Below are 23,473 nucleotides of genomic sequence, written 5' to 3'. Positions count from 1 at the left end.
GTTATGCACAAACAAGGAATCATGGAACACTATATCTAAAACTAATGATGTAATGTATGGGGATTAACATAACAATAAAAAAAATTAAAAAAAGAAAACTTTGTCTTTATTTTATTTATTTTATTTTTTTAAAGATTTTATTTATTTATTTGACAGAGAGAGACACAGCAAGAGCAGGAACACAAGCAGGGGGAGTGGGAGAGGGAGAAGCAGGCTTCCTGCCAAGCAGGGAGCCCGATGCGGGGCTCGATCCCAGGACCCTGGGATCATGACCTGAGCCAAAGGCAGACGCTTAACGACTGAGCCACCCACGCACCCCGAAAACTTTGTCTTTAACAAACTTTCCCTTATGTCTCCTACACTTGAACTGGATCAAGGACTTATTCTTGAGTCAAATCCTTTGGATTTCTTTTTTCTTTTTTTTTTTTTTAAGATTTTATTTATTCATTTGAGAGAGAGAGAGCTCATAAGAGGGGGGAGGGTCAGAGGGAGAAGCAGACTCCCTATTGAGCAGGGAGCCCGATGTGGGACTCGATCCCGGGACTCCAGGATCATGACCTGAGCCGAAGGCAGTCGCTTAACCAACTGAGCCACCCAGGCGCCCAAATCCTTTGGATTTCTAAAATGGTTTTTGTATTATTTCTTTCAGGAAGTATAGTTTAAATGACCACAAGCATGGCCTTAAGTCTTAGAATTTGAGTTTGAGTCTCCACTCTGCCAATTAATGATCTAAGAAAGTTACTTGCTTTTCAAAAAGAAAGTTACTTGCTTTTCTGTGTCTGTTTCCTCATCTGTAAATCACATAATCACCATTGTGGCTGCTGCTTCAGCAGCCACTCCACTCCTGCCAACTAGGCCTGAGGGATTCTTCCTAACTTCAGGGTTAGACCCTGATTAGTCTCAGTTTTTATCATTCCATCCCCTTTGTTAGCGTTTGGTTCAGAAATCTGGGCCTAAGTTAGTAAGCACATAGCATTGAGTTAACCAGGGAAAGGTATTACCTAGAGACATTTCCACAAATATTATAACAGTGTAATTGAAAGTTTGGTAGGACTGCGGTGAAGAGGGATGGTGGTTTGATCAAGATTTCCATTGGGCTGATTAGGGAAGGCTTCCTTGAAGAGACATCTTGAACTGTTTGGCAGGAATTTGCCTTCAGATTTGTACTCCATTTGAAACATTTTAATTCTTGCCAATTTGTTCTTTTTTATTACTTTTACCATTCTTCTTGAGAAATATTGCAAGTAAGGGGTGCCTGGGTGGCTCAGTCGGTGAAGCGTCTGCCTTCGACTCAGGTCATGATCTCCACGTCCTGGGATCGAGCCCTGTCTCGGGGTCCTGATCAGCAGGGAGTCTGCTTCTCTCTCTCTCTCTCTCTCTCTCCCTCTGCCTCTCCCCACTGCTTGTTCTCTCTCTCAAATAAGTAAATAAACTCCTAAAAAAAAAAAAAAAAGAAATATTGCAAGTATAGGGTCACCTGGGAGGCTCAGTTGGGTAAGTGTCTGACTCTTGATCTCAGCTCAGGCCTTGGCGTCAGGGTCATGAGTTCAAGCCCTGTGTTGGGCTCCACACTGGACATAGGGCCTACTTTAAAAAAAAAAAAAAAAAAAAAAGGAATGTTGCAAGTGTATTAAAAAAGTTCAGAGAAGTGTTCTTTATTAATCATTTTTAAGGTAGAGGCAGAGCGACGAGCCAGTGAGGAAGAAGAAAACAAAGCCAGTGAAGAATACATACAGAGATTATTAGCAGAGGAGGAAGAGGAGGAAAAACGACAGGCAGAAAAAAGGCGAAGAGAGATGGAAGAACAAGTGAAAAGTGATGAAGAACTAGCAAGGAAGCTAAGCATTAATATTGTAAGTTTTAGGAGAGAACTTTGAAGTATTAATGTTCCTATTGCTTTAGACTATGTGGTTTTCTTTCTTTCTTTCTTTCTTTTTTTTTTTTTAAAGGATTTACTTATTTTAAAGAGAGCATGAGCTGGAGGGGCAGAGGGAGAGGGAGAGAGAATCTCAAACAGACCCCCCCACCCCAAGCGCGGAGATCACAACCTGAGTTGAAACCAAGTCAGCCACTTAACCAGCTGCGCTTCCCGACTATGTGGTTTTTAAAGATCTGAGGAAGTGTTCACCATGACAAGAAGCAATTTCTGACATATTTGCTCTACTTAAAACAAATTTTTTTTTGCATATTGTTAAATTTTTTGCATGTTACATATTTGTTCTATGTTAGTAAATTCAGAGTACGTAGGAAAGCTATTCAAAGTGAAAGCTTCCTCTCTCCCCTCCCACTTCTGTATTCTCATTCCTGTTCCATTACATTAGTCTCTTTCCCCAAAATTTAGCACTATTAACAGTGCTAACTTCTATATTTTATATTTTCTTACCTAAAAAGAATGTATCAATCACACTGTTTTTTCCTTGCCTTTTTAAACTTGATATATCTTAGAGATTGTTCCTGTAAATACATATAGTCTTATCTAATTCATTTTAAGAATGGCATAATATTCCATTGTATGGATGCAAATCACTTTTTGGAAGTGAAGCACATTAAATTTTTAAGTAATACACTAGACTTGGATTTTATTATCTTGCTGTAGTTAAATTACTACATGAATAGAAGAAAGGATGATAAAACCATACTTTAAGACTTGAGGGTACAATGGGACCCAGTGATTTGGAAGAACCTGGCAGAATCACCTGGGGTTCTTTTAAAATACAAATTCCCATACCTGTTCTAAATCTACTGCATCAGATTCTCTGGGGATGGGATTTAGGGAATACTATTCCCAGAGGCATCTAGGGAAGCCTGGTGTACATTGAGGTTTGAGAGCCTCTAAAAATAATTCCTCTGCTTTTAAACAACAAATACCTTAAAATATACTTACCCAAACAAAGTATATCCAGAATTGGGATTTTTTTTTTTTTTGAGAGGCCTACTATTCATAATAGTGTACCCAAGTTTTAGATTATATGCCCCCCCTCCTTTTTTTTTAGAGGGAGAGAGAGAGAATCCCAGGCAGGCTCCATGCCCAGCACAGAGCCTAACATGGGCCTGGAGATCATGACCTCAGCCAAAGTCAAGTCAGAAGCTTAACCAACTGAGCCACCTAGGCACCCCTGCCCTCTTTAATATATGTATATCTTCTTTTTAAAATTTTAGTAGAATAGTTTTGAAAAGGTACACAATCAGGAAATTAAAGACATTGATCAATAGAAAAACAAATGACATAGGTAAGAAAATACATCAAAGAGGAGAATTTGGGGTCATCTTTACCTGTCAAACCTTCTTGTTTTTAACAGGAATTAAAAGAGTAGATCTATTGATATTTTATAAGAATTCTGGGTTTACTTGAGAAAGTTTGGTGGTCCAGGGCCAAATGTCTACCATCACTAAGTATATTAATTTTTCCAGTAGTGTAGTGAGAAGCTTGTGAGACTGGGATAGCAAGTAAATATTTATGATATTGGTATGCTCTTAAATCCCTAAATTAAATTATTTTTACATAAAATTACCTTTTATTCCAGGTATATCCACAACTCTTTGAATTTTCCCCTATAGATTAAGGTAGTTATATGAAGCCATTCATTAGAAAAATGATTATTAGTATCATCATGCCCTTTGTGCTTTATAATACAAAGTAAAAATGTAATTAATGTAGACCAACTTGGATGGACATAATCCTATTTATACTAATTTTTGCATGGTCAGTGTTATTCAAAGGATGTGTAAAATTTAAATGTGAGCATAATTCCTGAAAAATTTCGTTGTGGATTCTGAATTAGTCAAAATAATAGCCTATTTTATTATGATTTTTTTTAATAATGTCTGTTACACTTTTTCTGTTGAAGAACAATTTCTGTGATGGAAGTGTCTTGGCTTCTCCCTTGAATTCCAGAAACTCTGATACAGTCACAACCAAGTCTCAGAAGAAAAGTAAGAACAAACAAACAAACACTGGAGATATTCATAAGTAAGTGAACATGAATATGTATGTATGTATGTATGTATTTAGAGGGAGAGAGAGAAAGACAGAGCGTGTGCACAGACAGGGGGTTGGGGAGGGCCAGTGGGAGAGGGAGAGAGAGAATCTTAAGCAGACTCCATGCCCAGAATGGAGCCCAGTGTGCGGCTTGATCTCACAACCCTGAGATCATGACCTGAGCCAAAATCAAGAGTCAGATGCTTAACTGACTGAGCCACCCAGGTGCCCCTATCAGTTATTTATTGATCACTTACTGTATGCTGGTGTTTTTGCTTATATAGTCCGCTGATGGTTAAAATTTGGTCCATGAACTTTGCATGAAAACTCTCCAGATGGTCTGAGATGGTCTCAGATTGATGTGAAGTGAAAATAAGGGTGCTAGCTTAGATGCCTGGTTATCCTGAAGAGAGATATGAAGTCTTGTTTTGTTTTAAGAGAGAGGGAGAAAGAGTGGGGAAGGGGAGGCAGGGGGAGAGGGAGAGAATCCCACGCAGGCACCAACGCCCAGCGCAGAGCCTGATGCAGGGCTCAGTCTCACAACCCTGAGATCATGACTGAGCCAAAATCAAGAATCAGATGCTTAGCCAACTGAACCACCTAGGTGTCCCTGAAGTCTTTTTTTATCTTGATGCCTCAGGATTTTCATGTTCCCATTTTCTCAGAATTAACCATTTGGATTCCTTTTTCTCTTGGTTTAGATTCACATGAGAAAAGCTAGTCCCATACAAGGTCATCCTCACTGAAAGAGTTTATAACTTGGCATCTAGGTCATTCCCCTGCCCTTTTTTCCCTCAGTTTATGCACTATATTTCTTCTCTACTATACAAAAAACATGAGTCAGGTAGTCAGTAGTGATTTAGTAGTGGTGTGGATTTAGTCTCCTCACAATGCCCCTCCAGGAGCAGGTAGAGTTGATGATTTTATTAGTATATGAGCTTTCCCGTACTGATTAACAGTTGGAAAAGTTTAAGAACCACAATCTAGAGTTTAAAAATAGGGGCAGCTGGCTGGCTCAGTTGGTAGGTCATGCAACTCTTAATCTCAGGGTCATGAGTTCAAGTCCCACGTTGGGTGTGGAGCCTATTTTAAAAATAAATTAGTAAAAATATGTAAGGGGTTTTGGCTCAGTTGAATAAATATGTGCGGGTAATTTACCTCCTTCCAAAACTCATAGAAATTTTCATTTTGGAGCAGGGAGATGGAGATTTGGGGGGGCAGTCAAATGAGGAGATTGCTATTAAAAGAGAAAAATAGATGTCTCAGTATCAGTATTGTTAATGCTGATGTTATGCAAAGTAGAAATCAAGAGAAAAACCATTAAGAGAAAAGCAGAGATATTTCATATTGATGTAATATTGTTCTGCTTAAAGGATGTAACTGTCACGAATCTTCACGTACCTAAATATATACTTTGAAATATATAAAGATAAAAATTTACTAGAAATACAATTTATTTAAAAGCAGAAATTGAAGAAATTGAGAAACTCGTAGATTAAAGTTAAAGCGAAGTTAAAAACAGATAACGTCTAATCTCTAGAACATATAAGAATTCTTATATAACTTAAAAGACAACCCAGTTTCAAAATGAGCAAAGGACATGAATAGACATTTCTCCAATGATGTATGTATGGCCAATAAGCACATGAAAAAGATGCCCAATATTAGTAGTCATTATGGAAATGGAAATCAAAACTACAATTAGATACCACTTCATATTCACTAGGATGTCTGTAATCCAAAAAGAGGAAAATAAGTGTTGGCAAGGATCGGAGAAATTGGAATCTTGTACGATTACTGTTGAGGATATAAAATGGTGCAATTTGATAGTTCCTCAGAAGGTTAAACAGAATTACCATATGACCCAGCAATTCCATTCCTACCTATCTACTCAAAAGAATTGAAAACCGGAATTCTAACAAATATTTGTACATAGATGTTTCTGTCAGCACTTCAGACAGCCAAAGGATGGACAAATGCAAATGTCCATTGAAGGATGAATGGATAAACAAAATGTGGTATAATCCATACAACAGAATATTACTCAGCTCTAAAAAGGAGTGACATACTGATACATGCTGTAACGTAAATGAACCTCAGAAACATGATAAGTGAAGTAAGCCAGACAAAAAGGGGCTGCCTTTTATACAGTTTTATTTATATGAAATAGCTAGAGTAGGTACATGTGTAAAGACAGAAAGCAGGTTTGTAGTTGCCTGTGGCTGGGGAGTGGTGGGAATGGGGAGCTACTGCTTAACACATGCATGGTTTCCTTTGGGGATGATGAAAACATTTTGGAACTGAGTAGAGGTGATGGGGTTTTACAACTTCATAAACATACTAAGATGCCACTGAACTGTACATTTTTAAATGGTTAATTTTGTGTCATAGGATTTCATCTCAAATTTAAAATGATTAACAAAAAGACCACTCAGGTGTTTGAAAATTAAGAAAAACTGCTAAGTAATTCATTGGTTAAAGAAATCTTGATGGAAATAATAGAACTGAAAGTATTATACATCAAAACTTTTGGAAGGTAGCTAAAGTGGTATTTAGAAAACCTTAAATGACATATCAGAAAAAGGGAGAAACAGGACACCTGGGTGGCTCAGTCAGTTAAGTGTCTGCCTTCAGCTCGGGTCATGATCCCAGGGTCCTGGGATCCAGTCCCGCCATCGGGCTCCTTGCTCAGCAGGGGGACCTGCTTCTCCCTCTGCCTGACGCTCCCCCTGCTTGTACTCTCTCTCTCTGACAATAAATAAAATATTTAAAAAAAAGAAAGAAAAAGGGAGAAAGGCTGAAAATAAATTATTTATTCCTTCCTTCCTTCCTTCCTTCATTTATTTATTTATTTTAGAGACAGAGGGAGGAACAGAGGGGGAGGGAGAGGGAGGGGAAAGAATCTCAGGCTGACTCTGAGCTAAGCGCAAAGCCCAGTGCAAGGCTCTGTCTCATGATCCTGAGATCATGACCTGAGCCTAAACCAAGAGTCAGACACTTAACTGACTAAGCCATTCAGGTGCCCCAAGAATATATTTAAAATGACAATTCCAGGAATACATTGCTGGCTTAATATTAGATGATGATTTAATGTTAACCTATTAACTATTAACCATTTAAATATCAAAAGCATGAGAATGAGAATTCTTAATAAAGTGGGAATAGGAAGAAACTTACCTGTTAAAGGATATCTACTAGGAAGTTTATACCAGATATCATACTTTATGGTAGTAAATGGAAATCATTCCTGTTAAGGAAAATACAAAGGTGGCCTGCTGTTTACCACTTCTGTTCAGTGTTGTGCTAGAGATTTCAGTCTGCACAGTAAGACAATAAAAGGAAACAAAAGGTAATGAGCTTGGAAAAGAAACCATTGTTATTAGAGGTGGAATATAGCAAATACATTGAAAATCTGAGAGGTCAGAGATACACTTTTAAAATCAATTAAGAGTTTAGCAAGTTTGGTGGATGCAAAATCTACAAAAAGTCTGTTGGAAATGTAACTTAAGATTCAGTTTATTATAGCATTAGAAAATAAGTGCTTAGAAATAAATTTACTGGAAAATCTATAAGACCTTATGGAGAATATTATAAAATTTTATCATATTAAAGAAGTATGCAGGATTCGTGGATTGGAAGATACCTAATATTACAGTGATGCTAACTGTCAGATCTCCCCAAACTGATCAACAGATTCAGTGCAATTGAAATCACAATCCTAACCTTTTTAAAAATTTTTTATTGTTATGTTAATCACCATACATTACATCATTAGTTTTTGATGTAGTGTTCCATGATTCATTGTTTGTGCATAACACCCAGTGCTCCATGCAGAACGTGCCCTCTTTAATACCCATCACCAGGCTAACCCATCCTCCCACCTCCCTCCCCTCTAGAACCTTCAGTTTGTTTTTCAGAGTCCATCGTCTCTCATGGTTCGTCTCCCCCCAATCCTAACCTTTTTTTAAACTTGACATACTGAATTAAAAATTTATATGGAAGAGAAAGGGCTTTCAGATACTGCCAAAGAGAGATAAAATGTGTGGTGGAGAGTTGGATGCTTTAAAATGTACAAGTAAATATATGTGGTATTTGCACAGGGATGGATAAACAAAATAATTGAGGCAATGTAATAGTTTAGAAATACAGCAATTTATGCAGCCTCCGTGAGGGCTTTGGTGTTTATAAAATATGTCCACAAATTCTTTGATACTACTCCCTTAAAAAGACAGAGCCCGGGGCGCCTGGGTGGCTCAATCGTTAAGCGTCTGCCTTCAGCTCAGGTCATGATCCCAGGGTCCTGGGATCGAGCCCCACATGGGGCTCCATGCTCCGCAGGAAGCCTGCTTCTCCCTCTCTTACTCCCACCGCTTGTGTTCCCTCTCCCACTGTGTCTGTCTCTGTGAAATAAATAAATAAAATCTTAAAAAAAAAAAAAAAAAAAAAAAAGACAGAGCCCAATTCTCCACCCCTTGAATGTGGGCTGGACTTAAGTATACAAATAGAATTACCCAAAGAGACATTGTACATTTGGGGGACTAAGTTCTAAAAGACACTGTGACTTTTCTCTTTTGGATTACTTGCTGTGGAAAATTTGGCTGCCCTGTTGTGAGCAGCCCTATGGAGAGGCCCGCATGGTAAGGAACTGGGGCCTTCTGCCAACAGCCAGTAAAGAAGTGGGACCTCCAGAATAACCTTTGTGAGTGAGCTTTCTTGGAAGGTGATCCTCTAGCCCCAGTCAAGCCTTTAGATGACTGACCAACATTTTCACTAGACCCTAATGAGAGATCCTGAGCTAGAACCACCCAGCTAAGCTGCTCTTGGATTCCTGACCCTCAGTAGCAGTGAGATAATGTTTGTTGTTTTAAGCCACTAAGTTTTGGGGTACTTTTGAGTAACCAGTACAGTAGTTGTCATTGCTCATGTTGGGAGCAATGGGAAAAGGATGAATTTGTCAATAAATGCTGCTGGGACAATGGACTGTATGAGGAAAGAATGAGCTTGGATCTCTACTCATACTATATATAACAATTAAGGCGAATGAAAGATCTTATTAAAAAGACAAACTATAAAACTTTAGAAAGATAATGAAGGAGATTATCTTTGGGGAAGGATATTTTATTTTTGGAAGATTTTATTTATTTGCCAGAGCGTGAGCGTGTGCACAAGCAGGGGGAGCAGCAGGGAGAGCGAGAAGCAGACTCCCCGCTGAGCAAGGAGCCTGATGTGGGACTGGATCCCAGGACCCTGGGATCATGACCTGAGCTGAAGGCAGATCCTTAACCGACTGAGTCACCCAGGTGTCCTGGGGAAGGATATTTTAAAGAGCAAAAAATAATTAGATTATAAGATTAAGAATGTTTTTATCAAAATACCTTTAGAGGATAAAATGATGATCTATAAGAAGATATTTTAACTTGGGGCGCCTTGGTGATTCAGTAGGTTAAGCATCTGACTCTTGATTTCAGCTCAGGTCTTGATCTCATGAGTGAGTTCAGGCCCATGTTGGGCTCCACGATGGGTATGGAACCTACTTACAAAAAAAAAAAAAGAAGAAGAAAAAGAAATTTTAACTTACTTAACTGGAAAAAGGTAATGTACTATTACAGAAATACCCACCTCTGAGTAAGAAAAAGATCAGTAGAAAAATAGGTAAAAAATTTTGACTTCATAGAAAACGAAACCTGAAAGTTAATATATATTTGAGAAGATATTGAACCTTATTAGTAATTAAGGAAACACAAATTAAAATCACAGTGAGGTAGCATTTCAAGCTCATCCTATTGGAAAAATTAAGCTTTCTGGCAATATTAAGTGTCGTAGACGATAAGGAGCACTTACATATTAGGTGGAAATGTAAAAGGTTGATACTCTAGGACTCTGGGGTGTAGATGCCAAAGAAACCCTAGAAGATATGTACAGGAATGTTCCCAGCAGTGCTATTCATAATAGCAAAGAGCCGAAGCAGCCAGATGTCCCCAAGTAGAACTGATTACTATCCAACAGTCAAAATGAATCTAGCTGAGGACAACATGCATGAATCATGAAAATGGGTGAAGAAAAAAAGTTGGTAGAATACATGTAGTATGATTCTGTATATGTAAAGGTCAAAATGCAGTACTAAGCAATTCATGTTTAGGGATTCAAATGTGTGATAAAACTATTTTAAAAGTAAGAAAAAACGCTGGATAGTCATTGTCTCTGAGGTGGGGGACAAAGAGGAGGCCCCATAAAGGATTTTAAAATCAGTGATCCCCCCCACTTAAACCATTGATAAGTTTTGGGTTTTTATGATAATATAAAGATTTAAAACTTTTAAAAATGGTAACATACATATATTAAAGTGCACTAATCTTAAGTGTAGTTTTGGTGAATTTTTACCTATGTATAAACCATCCTCCAGATTAAGCTACAGAATATTTTCAAAAGGTTCACTGGTGCCCTTTCCCAGTCAGTATCCCTCTCCCTGAACCACTATGTATTGTGATTCTTACATATGTTTTGTAACTCTTCTCTTTTTTTTTTTTTTTTTTTTTTTAAAGATTTTATTTATTTATTTGAGAGAGAGAGAATGAGACAGAGAGAGCACATGAGAGGGGGGAGGGTCAGAGGGAGAAGCAGACTCCCCGCCGAGCAGGGAGCCCGATGCGGGACTCGATCCAGGGACTCCAGGATCATGACCCGAGCCGAAGGCAGTCGCCTAACCAACTGAGCCACCCAGGCGCCCCTGTAACTCTTCTCTTGTAAACTATTTGTTTTCATGCTGTAGACCGAGACATACTCTCTTAGATCTTTAAGACTTAAGTGAAAAAAGGAAGTCACAGAATATGATTGTTTTAAAAAAGAGATAGTGCGTATTATATAGAAATCATATTTTTAAAACAATTGGTTACGTATGAGGAAGCAAATTGGAATGGAAAGGGATGATGGTATATATGTCCTATATTTCTGTTTACTTTTTTAGGATGAGCATGTATTCATACATTACCCAGTTATCATAAAGAATATTCAGGACAGTTCATAAATCTTTCCTGATTATGTTGAATAAGTATCTAGTCACGTTTTCTCTGCTTATGGATTTCAAAAAAAAACTATTATGCTATAGTAATTCTTTTTTAGTAACTAATATCCAACTTTGGCAGAAGGGATTCTTCAGCTTTGGGAAACAAAATGAGACTAGGTGCGCCTAGGTGGCTCAGTCGGTTAAGCATCCAACTCTTGATTTGACTCAGGTCATGGTCTTAGAGTCGTGGGATCGAGCCACATGTCCCACAGGTCAGGCTCTGTTGGGCATGGAGCCTGCTTAAGATTCTCTCTCTCCCTCTGTCTCTGCCCTTACCCTCGTGCACACACGTGCGCGCGCGCTCTCAAAAATAAATAAATAAATAAATAAAAAGGGACTAACCCTGGGCTCCTGTTTTCTCTTATCAATTGAAAAGGTAGTTCTTGTACTTAGAAGTTTGCAGAGTAAGTATTTAGATTGAATCAACTAAATGTGTGGTTTAGATACTCTAATCTATAAGGGATATTATTTGTTCTTTGCTCTTTATATGACATCTTTGTCTAGAGTTTTATTTTTCCACATACTACTCGTTGGTACTTTGGACACAGTGGAACTTATGGTTTTACATATTATTTGCAATCAGACATTTTTCTGTTGTTCTCTTTAATTATAAAAACAACAGCTAGATACTCCTTGAAAATCACCCAAAGTTACCACCACTTGAAGACAGCCAACATTTTAGGACATTTCTGCCATTTTTAAGCATAGTTACATATGGTTTAGATTTTTTTACAGTTTTTTAAATATACCTACCATCTCATAACCTGTCCTTTTATTCCCATTTTTTTACAGCATTTTTCATCAGAGTACAAACTTCCATGTTTTCAGTGGCAAACAGCCTATTAGAGATGCTTGGAAGTTTAGAGATGCCCTTACACTCATGTATTGATGTATCTGTATTTCTCTAGGCAGATAGTTGATATAAAATATGTATCTAAGAAAATCTGTATACCAAAGTGGTAGAGAATCTGAGTGCTTTCCCAATAGTAGACATTAAAAATGTAGTAAACAGCCAGAATTCGTGGCATTAAAAAGAAACATCTCCTTTCTCCTGATTTAAAATGTCATTTCCATTACTTTTAGAAAGACTTTATAGTCTTGCGTTGTTTCGATGCTAATCTACCTTTTGAAATTTTTTTTGAAAATTAAGAAATATTTAGATTTGACTTTTACTTCCTTTTCTGCTGTTTTTCACTAAAATATAGTACTCAGCCTTTTAAGTTTTGCTTGGGAATTAGGCCAAAATACCTGAGACAAGGAGATAAAATACATTCTTTCTGATCAGTCAGCCAAACAGCAGACCAGACAACCTTTACATAAGTAGGTAATCTGGCTTATTATGTTGGTTACATGCCACTTGTCTGTCAAACCATTCAAACTTTGGTAAACCCTTTTTTTTTTTTTTTTTTTTTTTGGGTAAGGTATTTGTCACCTAAATCTCAGTTTGGGTCAACATCACAGTTTGAAATTGTACAAGAAAGGAGGAAGGACTCCACGTCTAAGGTATGTGGATGCTAAAGATGTTCTCAGTTTGGCAAGTTTACTAATGCTATAGATTGCTAATACTTGTAGTTTCCTAACTTTTTTTTTTTTTAGTCACTCTGGTATATGGAATACCCTTTCTTGGTCATCTTAGGCTCACCTAGACTAGGAGTCAAGAAACTTCTCTAAAGGGCCAGATAATAAATATTTTGTGGCCCTGTGGTCTCTGTCACAACTATTCAACTCTGCTGTTTTCGTGTGAAAGCATCCATAGACATTACATAAACTAATAGACTTCTCTTTGATCAAGTAAAACTATTTATAAAAGCAAGCAGCAGGCTGAATTTGGTTCGTGGGCCATGGTTTGTGGATCCCTGGCTTAGACAATCAAACTCGCAAAACCAAATAGGCTACCCCTGGTCCCAGCTTCAGTTTAAGGGAGAATTAGAGGATGAGAAACAAAGCATGCTAGTAGGGTAGTGTCAGGCATGTCTGTGCAGCAAGAGTCTTCACTGTAGAGCTCCTAAGTGACAGCCTGGGAATGAGACAATGCAGAGAATGTGGTAACCACCCTGGCTTAGAAGCCCTGTGCTCCATAGAGAGTCCGTTATTTATTGTAACAACCAGTGGGTGTAGCTTCTTGGGGTCCTGGGAAGGAACACAGCAGGTCGGAAGAGTTATAAGTCACAGAAGCCCCAAGATTTGGTTTCCCATTGGGTACTTAGAGATCACTCATAGTTCTCCTAGTATAGATGCAATTCACCAGTAAGGTCATTTTTACCATAAGCTATGTGGCCTAGTAACACAGGTCACTAGGTTTCCAGGAGAATAGAACTAGGAAATGTGAGCTGACACCAAGGTTGATTTCCTACAGAGAAGTTTTGTTAACCCTTTACTAGGAGGTTCCTAAATTTTTTTAAAACTCAGCTAGGTAGTTTAAAACCTATCATTTAATTGGCATTTACCATGTGCCAGATAATGTATGTATTATTTTCTTCAGTCTCCAAGCACCAACTCTGTAAGGTAAGGTATTCATTCTTGGGCCCATTTTACAGTTAGGAATTAACTAAGGCACATGCAGATAAGAGACTTGTGCAGAGTTCCTTAAGTAGAGATGCTGGAGGGAGGATTCAAGTCCAGATGGTCTGGCTCATACTAGAACTGAGGATGGAAGAGGTTTTGTAGGGTGGGGATATTTGTCCTACCCTGGTGTTCATATTCACAGCAAAACTAGATAAGTAACCTGGAATTTATCCAGTCCAAACTGGACTGGTTCATAAGAAATGCTATAAGGAATGATAAAGACAAAGCAAAGTAGATAAAAGAACAGATTTAAGGTCTCTAACAACAAGGAGTAATTTTTGTTCTGAGTCAGATTTTCACCAAAGCCTTTCTTAAGGCTTTTCTATGATCAGAATGAATCCTAGGTCTTCACTTACCTAAGACCTATAAGTGAAAAGAAAAACATACTGGCAAAAGCAAGGGTTCTTTTTTTTTTTCCTTTCATTTTCCTTTCCTTTCCTTCTTCTTTCTTCTTTCTTTCTCTTTTTTTTAAAGCAAGTGTTCTTAACCTAAGGTCTAGGACTGTGGTTAGAATCCAGAGAGTACATATGAACTTAAATGGAGGAAAAGGTTTATCTTTACTTTCACCTAACCTCTCATTCCTTTAATTATGAATGTAGACATCGAGCCATAATACTGTTAGCAAAAGCTGTGCCTTTGGTCATCAGTGGAAAGCACAGGTTTTTATCATGTTATGTTTGTGGCAGGTTTCTTGAAATACCATTGTTACTCATCCTACTTCAGCATTACAAGTTATTAGACTTGCCCCAATAGATCTTATTATTTAATGTATTAATAGATGCACATTACATTAGGAATGATATAATTGTGTTGCAATATAAATTATTCCCTTTGTAATCCCATTTATTTATTTTTATATTTTAAAGTATTCAGAAGAGGTCTGTAAGCTTCACCAAAATGCTGAAAGGTGGAGAGTCCGTGGCACAAAAAGGGACTAAAAACCTCTGGGCTAGAGGTATAAGGTGAAAGAGAGGTCAGGTCCCGGTGAAAGCTTATTGACCATACACAGAATCTAGTTTGTGGGTTTTAATCTGTAGGTTTTCATGGGAATGAAAATGAAGGAATGCCTTAATCTAAATTGGCACACAGAATAAAAATACTATTACGAGTTAATATGTGTTATTAGTAGTGATGCTACCCTGTAGTGAACACTTAGCTAGAGTATCACGATATTAGACTTCTAGATTATGACTTGATGTTTTTCCTGTGGTTCACTCCGTCTTTTTCTGTTTTCTACAGGAAACTGACAGTAGTGTTGTAAAGAGCCCTGCATGGCAAGATACAGAAATTGAGGAAGATATGCCAACACTTTCTCGGCAAATATGCGTGGAAATTCAAGAACAGGGTGAAAAGTCTTCAGAGTCACCCATGCCTCAGTTTTGTGCCGATGGTGGAGAATGGTGCCTTGAAGGGGAAGTCAAAGTGAGACCAACGAATCATGATAAAGAGCTAAATGTCCTAAATCATGAGGGACCTGAAGGCAGAGTTCCCTGCTCTGGGGAAGCTGCAGTTAAGCCTTATGACAAAACAGAGAGTGGGTGCACTGTATCAGGTATGACACAGATAATTGGAAGTAATACAGTTGAGACAGAAATTGAAGAGTCTTATCTATCGATCAGTAAAGATATTTCCAAAAGAAAAAACCCGGAATCTTTGTCTGAAGCAGTCAGGGATCCATGCGTTTCTGCAAAAAGAAGGAAAACGTTCCCCGAAGCTTCCTCAGATCAAGAGGAAACAGAAATCAACTTTACCCAAAAACTGATAGATTTGGAACACTTACTTTTTGAGAGACATAAACAAGAAGAACAGGATAGGTTATTAGCGTTACAGCTTCAGAAAGAAGTAGATAAAGAACAAAAGAAGCCAAACCGGCAAAAAGGATCCCCAGATGAGTATCATTTACGTCCTACATCTTCACCTCCAGACAAATTGTTTAATGGACAGAGGAAGAATTCCAAAGATAGGAACTTCAAAAAACAGACTGATACAGAGCATTCAAAATCTCAGAGAGGCTCAAAAAATGAAAATTGGCAGCCGTCTTTTAAGATCCAGTTGAAACATTCAGTTAATGGGAGAAAGGTGCCAAATTCTTCTAGAGATAATTGTAATGTATCTAAAAGTTCCCTACAGCCTAGTAAGTCACAGAAAAGTATTTTTCAGATGTTTCAGAGATATACAAAGTAATGCATGGGGAGAAGGAGTGTTTTATAATCTAGTAAAGCTGGATTATGAAGCTCTCTTTTCTGTCATAGACTTTATAATGGTCACACTCATCATCTATAAAGGACTGTGTGATTACAAGGGAGGACTATATAAATGTGTTTCTGCCAAACTCAGTGGTAAGCAGGAGTCCCAATCCTTTGCTTTTTTAATAATTATGATGTACTAAGTTTGACAATCCTTACGGATATAAAAATGCCTTGGTGAACTCCCAAGAAATCTTCAGGTGCCATTCTGTTTCCCAAAAATGCATGTTTTACAGCCTTTGCTTCCCTTCTTGTCCTAACTAGTAATCAAAGCAAGATGGTACTATACGGAGTAGTTAGGAACCAAGGCAGGGTGAGTTTTCTTGCCACTTTCCCATATATTTGCAGAGCACTTGAAATGCATCTTCCATAACACTAAAGTAATCTAGTTTTCATCTCCACTTTAATTATTTTAACCATTATAGCATTTTCTTCAATTTAAAATGGTTTATGATCAATGCGTAATCAGAAAAATCAGAGTTTCCTGGAAAATTAGGAATCAGTTGACAGAAAGGAAACTAGGCTCTTGATGCAAAAGGAGTTAAGAGTTGGGGTGCAGCTCTGTGGGGGCAGGTTGACCATTTGGAAGTGTTGGAACTGAGTGAGTGATCAGAAACTGGGCCTGGGATGGAGTAGCCGGTGGAGTTTGGTAGAGGGTTCTCCCTCCTCCTTTCTTTGCTAAATGACATGGAAAACATTTGGGTTTTACAGCTTTTCACATCATAGTATCTGCTATCAAAATCAAAATCAAATGCTAAATTGCCTGAAATTTAGGGATTTCACATTTCTATTAATCTGCTATTCCAGGAAAAAAAAATGGGACTTTACTGTAGGAGAGTTAAATATCATAATATCTTTTGTTGTGGGACCTGAGACATAACCATGTGTTTATTTCCTTATATTATCATTTGTATTGATGCTGACTTTTATATGTGTTTATGGGCAGAAAAAGAGAGTGTGATGCTTGGGTTTTGCCGTCTTACCCCTGAAAGTTAAATCAGAAGGCAGTGATTTCATTTTGTGAAATTTAACTTGGAGACTATTAATCTTTTTTTCATTAATATAAACAATTTTAAGCAAATAGCAGTTTTAACAGCATTTCTGCTGATCTCTAGTTGTCCATCCTTTTAAAGTAAAAATAAAACGTTCTAGAGCTAGTTCTAGCTTAAATTTGTCAATATTTTTGTACATTATTAAGATTTTTTTTCCTCCAAATTTTGTAACTGAAATTCTGTTAATCTTTGCATAGTTAATGGCATCTATTCCCATATTGATCGGGTAATTATGGGTAGAATTCTGATGCTAATTTAACATTTAGTTTGCCCTTTCTCAAAAAAAAAAAAAGTGATTGCCCTCTGAGTAATGATTGTGCTGGAATGAAGTCTAGTCAGAAACTAACCAAATTTCTCCAAAATACCACTAATATCTGTCTTGTCATCAAACCAGTATTTTTCTAAGAGCAATTTCACTTAACATTTTAGGGTGGACACTGTTAGAACTCCTCAGAAGTTGTATAATTAAATTTTACTGGAATAGTCCATGACCAAAAAGGGGAAAAAATAGTGTGACATATATAGGATTTATACATTTAACCACTTATTTGTCTGTGAAGAAGTCTTCCTGACCTTAAGATAAATTTTAATTTCTCTATTAGTTTTTCTGATAGCCCTACCTTATATGCCTTTTCGTTAGAAACTAATAAATGTTTTGTGTCAGTCATTAGAGTATATTGCTACTTTTTCCTCTCATTTTTGTGGAGGGATAGGAGAGTGTTTAACTTCTCAGGGAGCACTAGAACAGTGCAGAGGTTGAGAATCTGAAAATTAAAATAATAAAAATTAAAATGGTCTATTACATGTATTTTACCACAATTAAAAAATAAAAATTAACTACATAAAAATAAAAAGTTCTGCATAACAAAAACTACTACCATAATGGAAAATTGGAAGACATGGCAAATGGCGGGAGGGTTGGCGGGGAGTAGATGCAGTTCATCACAAAGAGCTCATTTCCTTTATGCAAAGTATCTGCTGATACATTATGAAAACAACTAATAACTCGAAAGGAAAATTAGAAATGTTCCCAAGAAACATAGTTCCCAGGAAAGGAAATACAAATGTCTCTTAAATATGTGAAAAGATGCAAAATGTCACTTACACTAATGTTTATACATTTTTCTACCCTTCACATTAGTTAAGATAAAGGTGTTTTTTTGTTTTGCTTTTGTGTATGTATGTGTGTTTAAATCTTGGCAAGAGTGTGGGGAAATAGGCACTGTTATCTGTTGGTTGGTATCAGCAGAAAATTTAAAATCCCAATTCCGAATTTGGCAATTCTATTTCTAGGAATTTCCTAAAGCTGTTTTTACATGTGTGTAGAATGACATGTATAAAATATTTTTGTATGGCACTGTTTATAATAATAAGCTTAGAAACAACCTTAATGTCACATCAGTAGATAATAAATGATGGTACAATGAAATACTATGTAGCAATTAACAGCAAAACCACTTTACTGGTATGAAAAGATATATACATGTATTTACATAAAATGTCTAGAAAGAGAAGCAATAAACGTTGCCATCAGGGAGAGAAACCGTGGGGCTGGGAGATGGGGGGAAGAATGACTTTTCAGTCTGTGTTCTTTTCTACGTTTTGAATTTTCAATCATACTGAATACATCATCTAGTCAAAATTTAAATGTTTTTTAAATGTTGCAAGATAGGAGCGCCTGGGTGGCTCAGTTGGTTGAGTGACAGACTCTTGATTTCGGCTGGGGTCATGATCTCAGGGTCCTGGAATTGAGCCCCGCATCCAGCTCTTTGCTCAGCAGGGAGTTGGCTTGGGTCTCTCCCTCTGCCCCTTTCCCGCTTGCACGTGTGCGTGCTCTCTCTCTCTCAAATCAATAAATAAATCTTTTTTTTTTTTTTTTTTAAGATTTTATTTATTTATTTGAGAGAGAGAGCATGAGGGGGGGAGGGTCAGAGGAAGAAGCAGACTCCCTGCCGAGCAGGGAGCCCGATGCGGGACTCGATCCTGGGACTCCAGGATCATGACCTGAGCCGAAGGCAGTCGCTTAACCAACTGAGCCACCCAGGCGCCCAATAAATAAATCTTTTTTTAAAAAATGTTGCAAGATAGGGGCACCTGGCTGGCTCGGTTGGAAGAGTATATGGGACTCAATCTCAGGGTCTTGAGTTTGAGCACCATGTTGAATATTAGGGATTACTAAAAAAATAAACTTAAAAAATATATATTGCAAGATAAAGGGAGCTTATCAATCTTAGTCTGCACCACTCTGAAGGGTATTTTTTGCCTTTACATTTTAAAAATAATTCAGGAGGATTTTTTCAGTGGAAAAAAATAGAGTATTGTGAGTTGATTTGAATGTATTTAGCTTTAAGGTACTATTTTTAACTTATTTGAAAAGCAAGACTTATGCTTTCCAGGTAGCTTTGCAGCAGGCCTGCATTCCTGCTGAGAGCAATGAGAAGAGCCAGATAGACATGTAAAATTGCCAGGGCACCTGGGTGGCTCAGTCCGTTAAGCTTCTGCCTTGGGTTCAGGTCATGATCTCAGGGTCCTGGGATCGAGTCCCACATCAGGCTTTCTGCTCAGCAGCGAGTCTGCTTCTCACTCACTCTCTGTGGTCTCTCTTGCTTTGGCTTAGTTGGTTAAGCGACTGCCTTCAGCTCGGGTCATGATCCCAGGGTCCTGGGATTGAGCCCTGCATTGGGCTCCCTGCTCAGTGGGAAGCCTGCTTCTCCTTCTCCCACTCCCCCTGCTTGTGTTACCTCTCTTGCTGTCTCTCTCTCTGTTGATTAAATAAATACATAAAATCTTTAAAAAAAAGAAAAAAGAAAGAAATGTAAAATTGCCTACTGAAAAGCATCAGAGAGCTACTGAAACAATGAGGACTAAATTCAGGGTTAAGATTCGAGAGAAGGGAGACTTAATGAGAAGTGAACTGATATTTGCAACCAAAAAGTGGTTTTGCTGGTAGCATGTGCCTGTTGTGAATGCAGGACAAGAATCAGGGCTGCTGCTAGTGAACAGAAACTGGCAGAGCTCTTGGCCTTCTGATGAAGCTGGAATAACAATACTGGAGACTTGAGGGTCATCAGACACAAGGCCAACTTTCCCATCAAGGTAATTGACGAGTTTTGAAATTGCTCAGGGCAGAGGCTCAAAGACTGAAAACCTCTGAAAAGCAGAGTTGTCATCAGGCTCACGCTGCTGATGAGACAAAAGCATTCATGACCTACTGAGGGAAGGGAGCCTGTTGAGCACACCAGGACCTCAACTGGAAGCCCTAGCACAGGGGTCTGTAAAGTACATCCCAGGGGCCAAATCTGCATGTTGCCTGTTGTTGTAGGACTTGTGGGCTAAGAATGGTTTTTGTTTGGTTCGTAAGTAGGCTCCACACCCAGTGTGGAGCCCAGCGCAGGGCTTGAACTCATGACCCCGAACCTGAGCTGAGATCAAGAGTTGGACACTTAATGGACCAAACCACCCAGGTGCCCCTAGAATTCCCTTCTTAATTTGGTCTCCACCTATATGACCTTAGGTGAACTGCTTACCTTTCATTACCTCACTTTCTTAATTTGTGAATGGGAATCCTAATGTAACCAACCTAGTTGCTATCAAGAGGTAAGCACCTGGCACAGGCCTTGATTCAAAAAAAGAACTGGAATAAGTGATGGTTCCTTCCCCCTGGCTCTTCTCTGACCTCACTACTCCACCACTACAACTTGGCTTTTGTAGTTCCAGGTTGCCACAATCAGGCTCTGTCCCTGGAACGAGTTCAATTCAGAAGGCTTTCTGTCAGCAGGGGATCATACACTGAGTCTCCATTTTTTGTATCATTCCTCTCCATCTCTTAAGTCCCATAAGAAGTTTGGGTGTCCGCCTTTTACTGCAGGTTACACTGACCACAGACTTTCCTGAGTACCAGGATGAGGATGAGAATCCCACTCCTTGCTCAGGTTTATACTAGACAAATGTGTATTGATCAGGGTCCAGTTAAGAAAACAAAAACCACAATATTTCAACAGAGGGTATAGAGTGTAGGGAATTGGTTAGACAGGTGTTAGAACAAAGGGAAGGAACACTGAGATAACCCAAAGACGATAACTGCAGGAAGTGTCTACTGCCTTCAAAGCTGGGAAACAGAAGAGTTTGGGTTACTAGAATGAGGCACTTAGGAGGTGGGGGAGGGGGAATGTGGAGTTGGTGTTCAGACCTTTGAGAAAGAAACCTCTTAAGTGCTACTGGTGCTCTGAAAGGGTCAAGTGAGTCTAGTTCTAGAAAAGTTGGATTTGGAAATTGAGTCAACTGCCACTGCTGGGGTAACACTGATAGGAACAGTAAAAAACAAGACTCCCCTTTCCCTCTTTCCTCCTACTACTTATAATAGAACTGAGCAGGAAGCTTGCTGATGGAGGAGGCTGGGAGAGTCTGGGAAAGTGTCCTTCATAGCATTGCAGACTTTGGGATGGCAGGCTCGGAACTGAGAAGAAGGTGTGGTTCCCCTCACATTGATTTCTTTCAGTGGATTCTGGGACTAAGATGTCTTGAAATTTCTAAGGCAAAACCACAGAAAGCTCTTACCCTGACAAAATGGAGTAATATGTGTGGGAAAATGCTTAAACACAAACGTGCAGAAGTAAAACTTTGTTAAGGATCTATGGAAGTAAACTGGAGAACCTTCCCAACTGGTCAGTTTCTATTGCCCTCATGATATCTGAGTGTCCCCATCTCGATCAGAGTTGATCATTCAGAGTAAGTTTTGTGTGCATCACACCACACAGACTAACATCACCTAAAGCCACCGTTGTCCTGACTCCCCACCAGCTTCCCAGTTCCTTACCTACGGGGACACCAAGAACCCCTCTCTAAAATTTCTTTTTGGAAAATTAAGGCCTCCAGCATGATCACTGAATTCCCAGAGCTCCTAGGAGTGTATTTCTGGGTACATCTCAGAGATACTAGAGTTAGAACACCTGGATAAAATTTAAAGGAGGCCATTTGAGTAATTGAAGTAGATCATAATGAAGTAATTCTCCAGAGTAAACCTAGATTACAAAAAAATCAGATGGCAGAGAAATTGTATAATTTTAGCAAGAGGCACTAAGAGAATACTAGATCGATTTGGTTTTAACGTGTGAGAGAATTGTTCCAAAGAGCTAGAAGTGCTGTAATTTATACAACCGTATTCTAAATTTACTGAATTAAAAAGTGTTCAAAACCTCAGCATTTCAAGAATAATTGCCTGTTTGCAAATGCATCTTGTAAACAAAAAAATTTACTTGATTCCTTCTATTGGCAAATGCTTAGCAAACTGCCTAAAGCTTTTATTTGCATAAAGCTAAAAATTATATTAATTTAACTGACTTATTTTTAGAAAAAGATTTTGGGGGGGTTGCTGATAAGAACAGGTCACAAACCAAAAAATAGATAAGTGGCCTAATTACCTAAGTCTTTGGGGGAGGGGGAGAAGTAGCAATTTTAATGCTGCATAATGGCAAAAGATACAAAAAAAAAAAGAGAACTGAACCCAACTTTTCTTTGGCTTAAAAAACTCTTTGAGTATCATGTATTTTTCTGAAACCGTTATTCTAAGTTTGGTGGCTTTTGCATTAAATTGTTTATTTTTATTTTTTTATCTTTTTTTTTTAAAGATTTTATTTATTTATTTGACAGAGAGAGACAGTGAGAGAGGGAACACAAGCAGGGGGAGTGGGAGAGGGAGAAGCAGGCTTCCCGCTGAGCAGGGAGCCCGATGCGGGGCTCAATCCAGGACCCTGGGATCATGACCTGAGCCGAAGGCAGGCGCTTAACGACTGAGCCAGCTTTTTTTTTTTATCTTTTTAAAAGATTTTATTTATTTGAGAGAGAGGTGAAAGAGAGAGCACGAGAGGGGGGCAGAGGGACGTAAGTAGAGGGAGAAGCAGACTCCCCACTGAGCTGGGAACCGGATGTGGGGCTTGATCCCAGGACGCTGGGATCGTGACCTGAGCCAAAGGCAGATGCTTAACTGAGCCACCAGGCACCCCATTAAATTGTTTTTAAATGTCAAAAAGTTATTTTGGTGGGGGAAGAGAAAAACAATTATTTTGTCATTTTACCTTAATTTTATGGAATGTGGTTTGTGTTTTTCTCCAGAGTCTTAAGAGCAGTTACTATAGAAAACACTTATTTTGAATGAGGTTGAGGTGAGTTTTTTTATTTTAGGCATTTAAAATGCCCTAAGAACAGTATTTATTTTTTCTGTTTGCACTCTTATTTTTCTATTGTGTTATTGGGCTTCTCGATTTCTAGGGGCTCTTTATGTATTGGGAAGATTGGCCCTTTCTTTGTAATAAGTTACAAAAAAATTTCCCAATGGGAATAAAAGAGTCCCCACACTCAGAGAAAGATGGATTGTTCTATAGCCATGGTAACAAGTAACCTTACCAGAACAGGTTATAAGCCTGTCTAATCAATCAATGACAACTTGGTTCATTGAACACACCTCTGAAAACCAACCAATCAGTGACAGCCTTATGCTTTGAAAGTCAACTAATCATTGGTGGTCTCCTGCCAGTAAACACTTTCCAACATAATCAATACTATCACATTC

The 23,473-nt window shown here is 38.4% G+C and overlaps 1 protein-coding gene across 3 annotated transcripts in view; it reads left to right on the top strand.

Annotated features, from left to right (window-relative positions):
• The window catches only part of RNF168 (ring finger protein 168), a 43,514-nt gene extending 25,066 nt beyond the window's left edge, over window positions 1-18,448 (top strand). For 2 of the 3 annotated variants that reach the window (XM_032406808.1, XM_032406807.1), the window contains exons 4-7: window positions 1,674-1,853; window positions 3,849-3,970; window positions 12,464-12,545; window positions 14,847-18,448. In XM_032406808.1, the coding sequence (XP_032262699.1) occupies window positions 1,674-1,853; window positions 3,849-3,970; window positions 12,464-12,545; window positions 14,847-15,791 (1,329 nt within the window). In that variant the 3' untranslated portion in view covers window positions 15,792-18,448. The remainder of the gene's footprint in view (window positions 1-1,673; window positions 1,854-3,848; window positions 3,971-12,463; window positions 12,546-14,846) is intronic. The other variant, XM_032406809.1, reaches the window with a different exon arrangement.
• Window positions 18,449-23,473: the final 5,025 nt, after the last annotated feature.

Source organism: Phoca vitulina, unplaced genomic scaffold (assembly GCF_004348235.1).
Source record: "Phoca vitulina isolate PV1807 unplaced genomic scaffold, GSC_HSeal_1.0 scaffold8, whole genome shotgun sequence".
Taxonomy (NCBI): domain Eukaryota; kingdom Metazoa; phylum Chordata; class Mammalia; order Carnivora; family Phocidae; genus Phoca; species Phoca vitulina.
The sequence above is the reverse complement of the archived record's forward strand: the minus strand, read 5'-3'. Positions and strand labels throughout refer to the sequence as shown.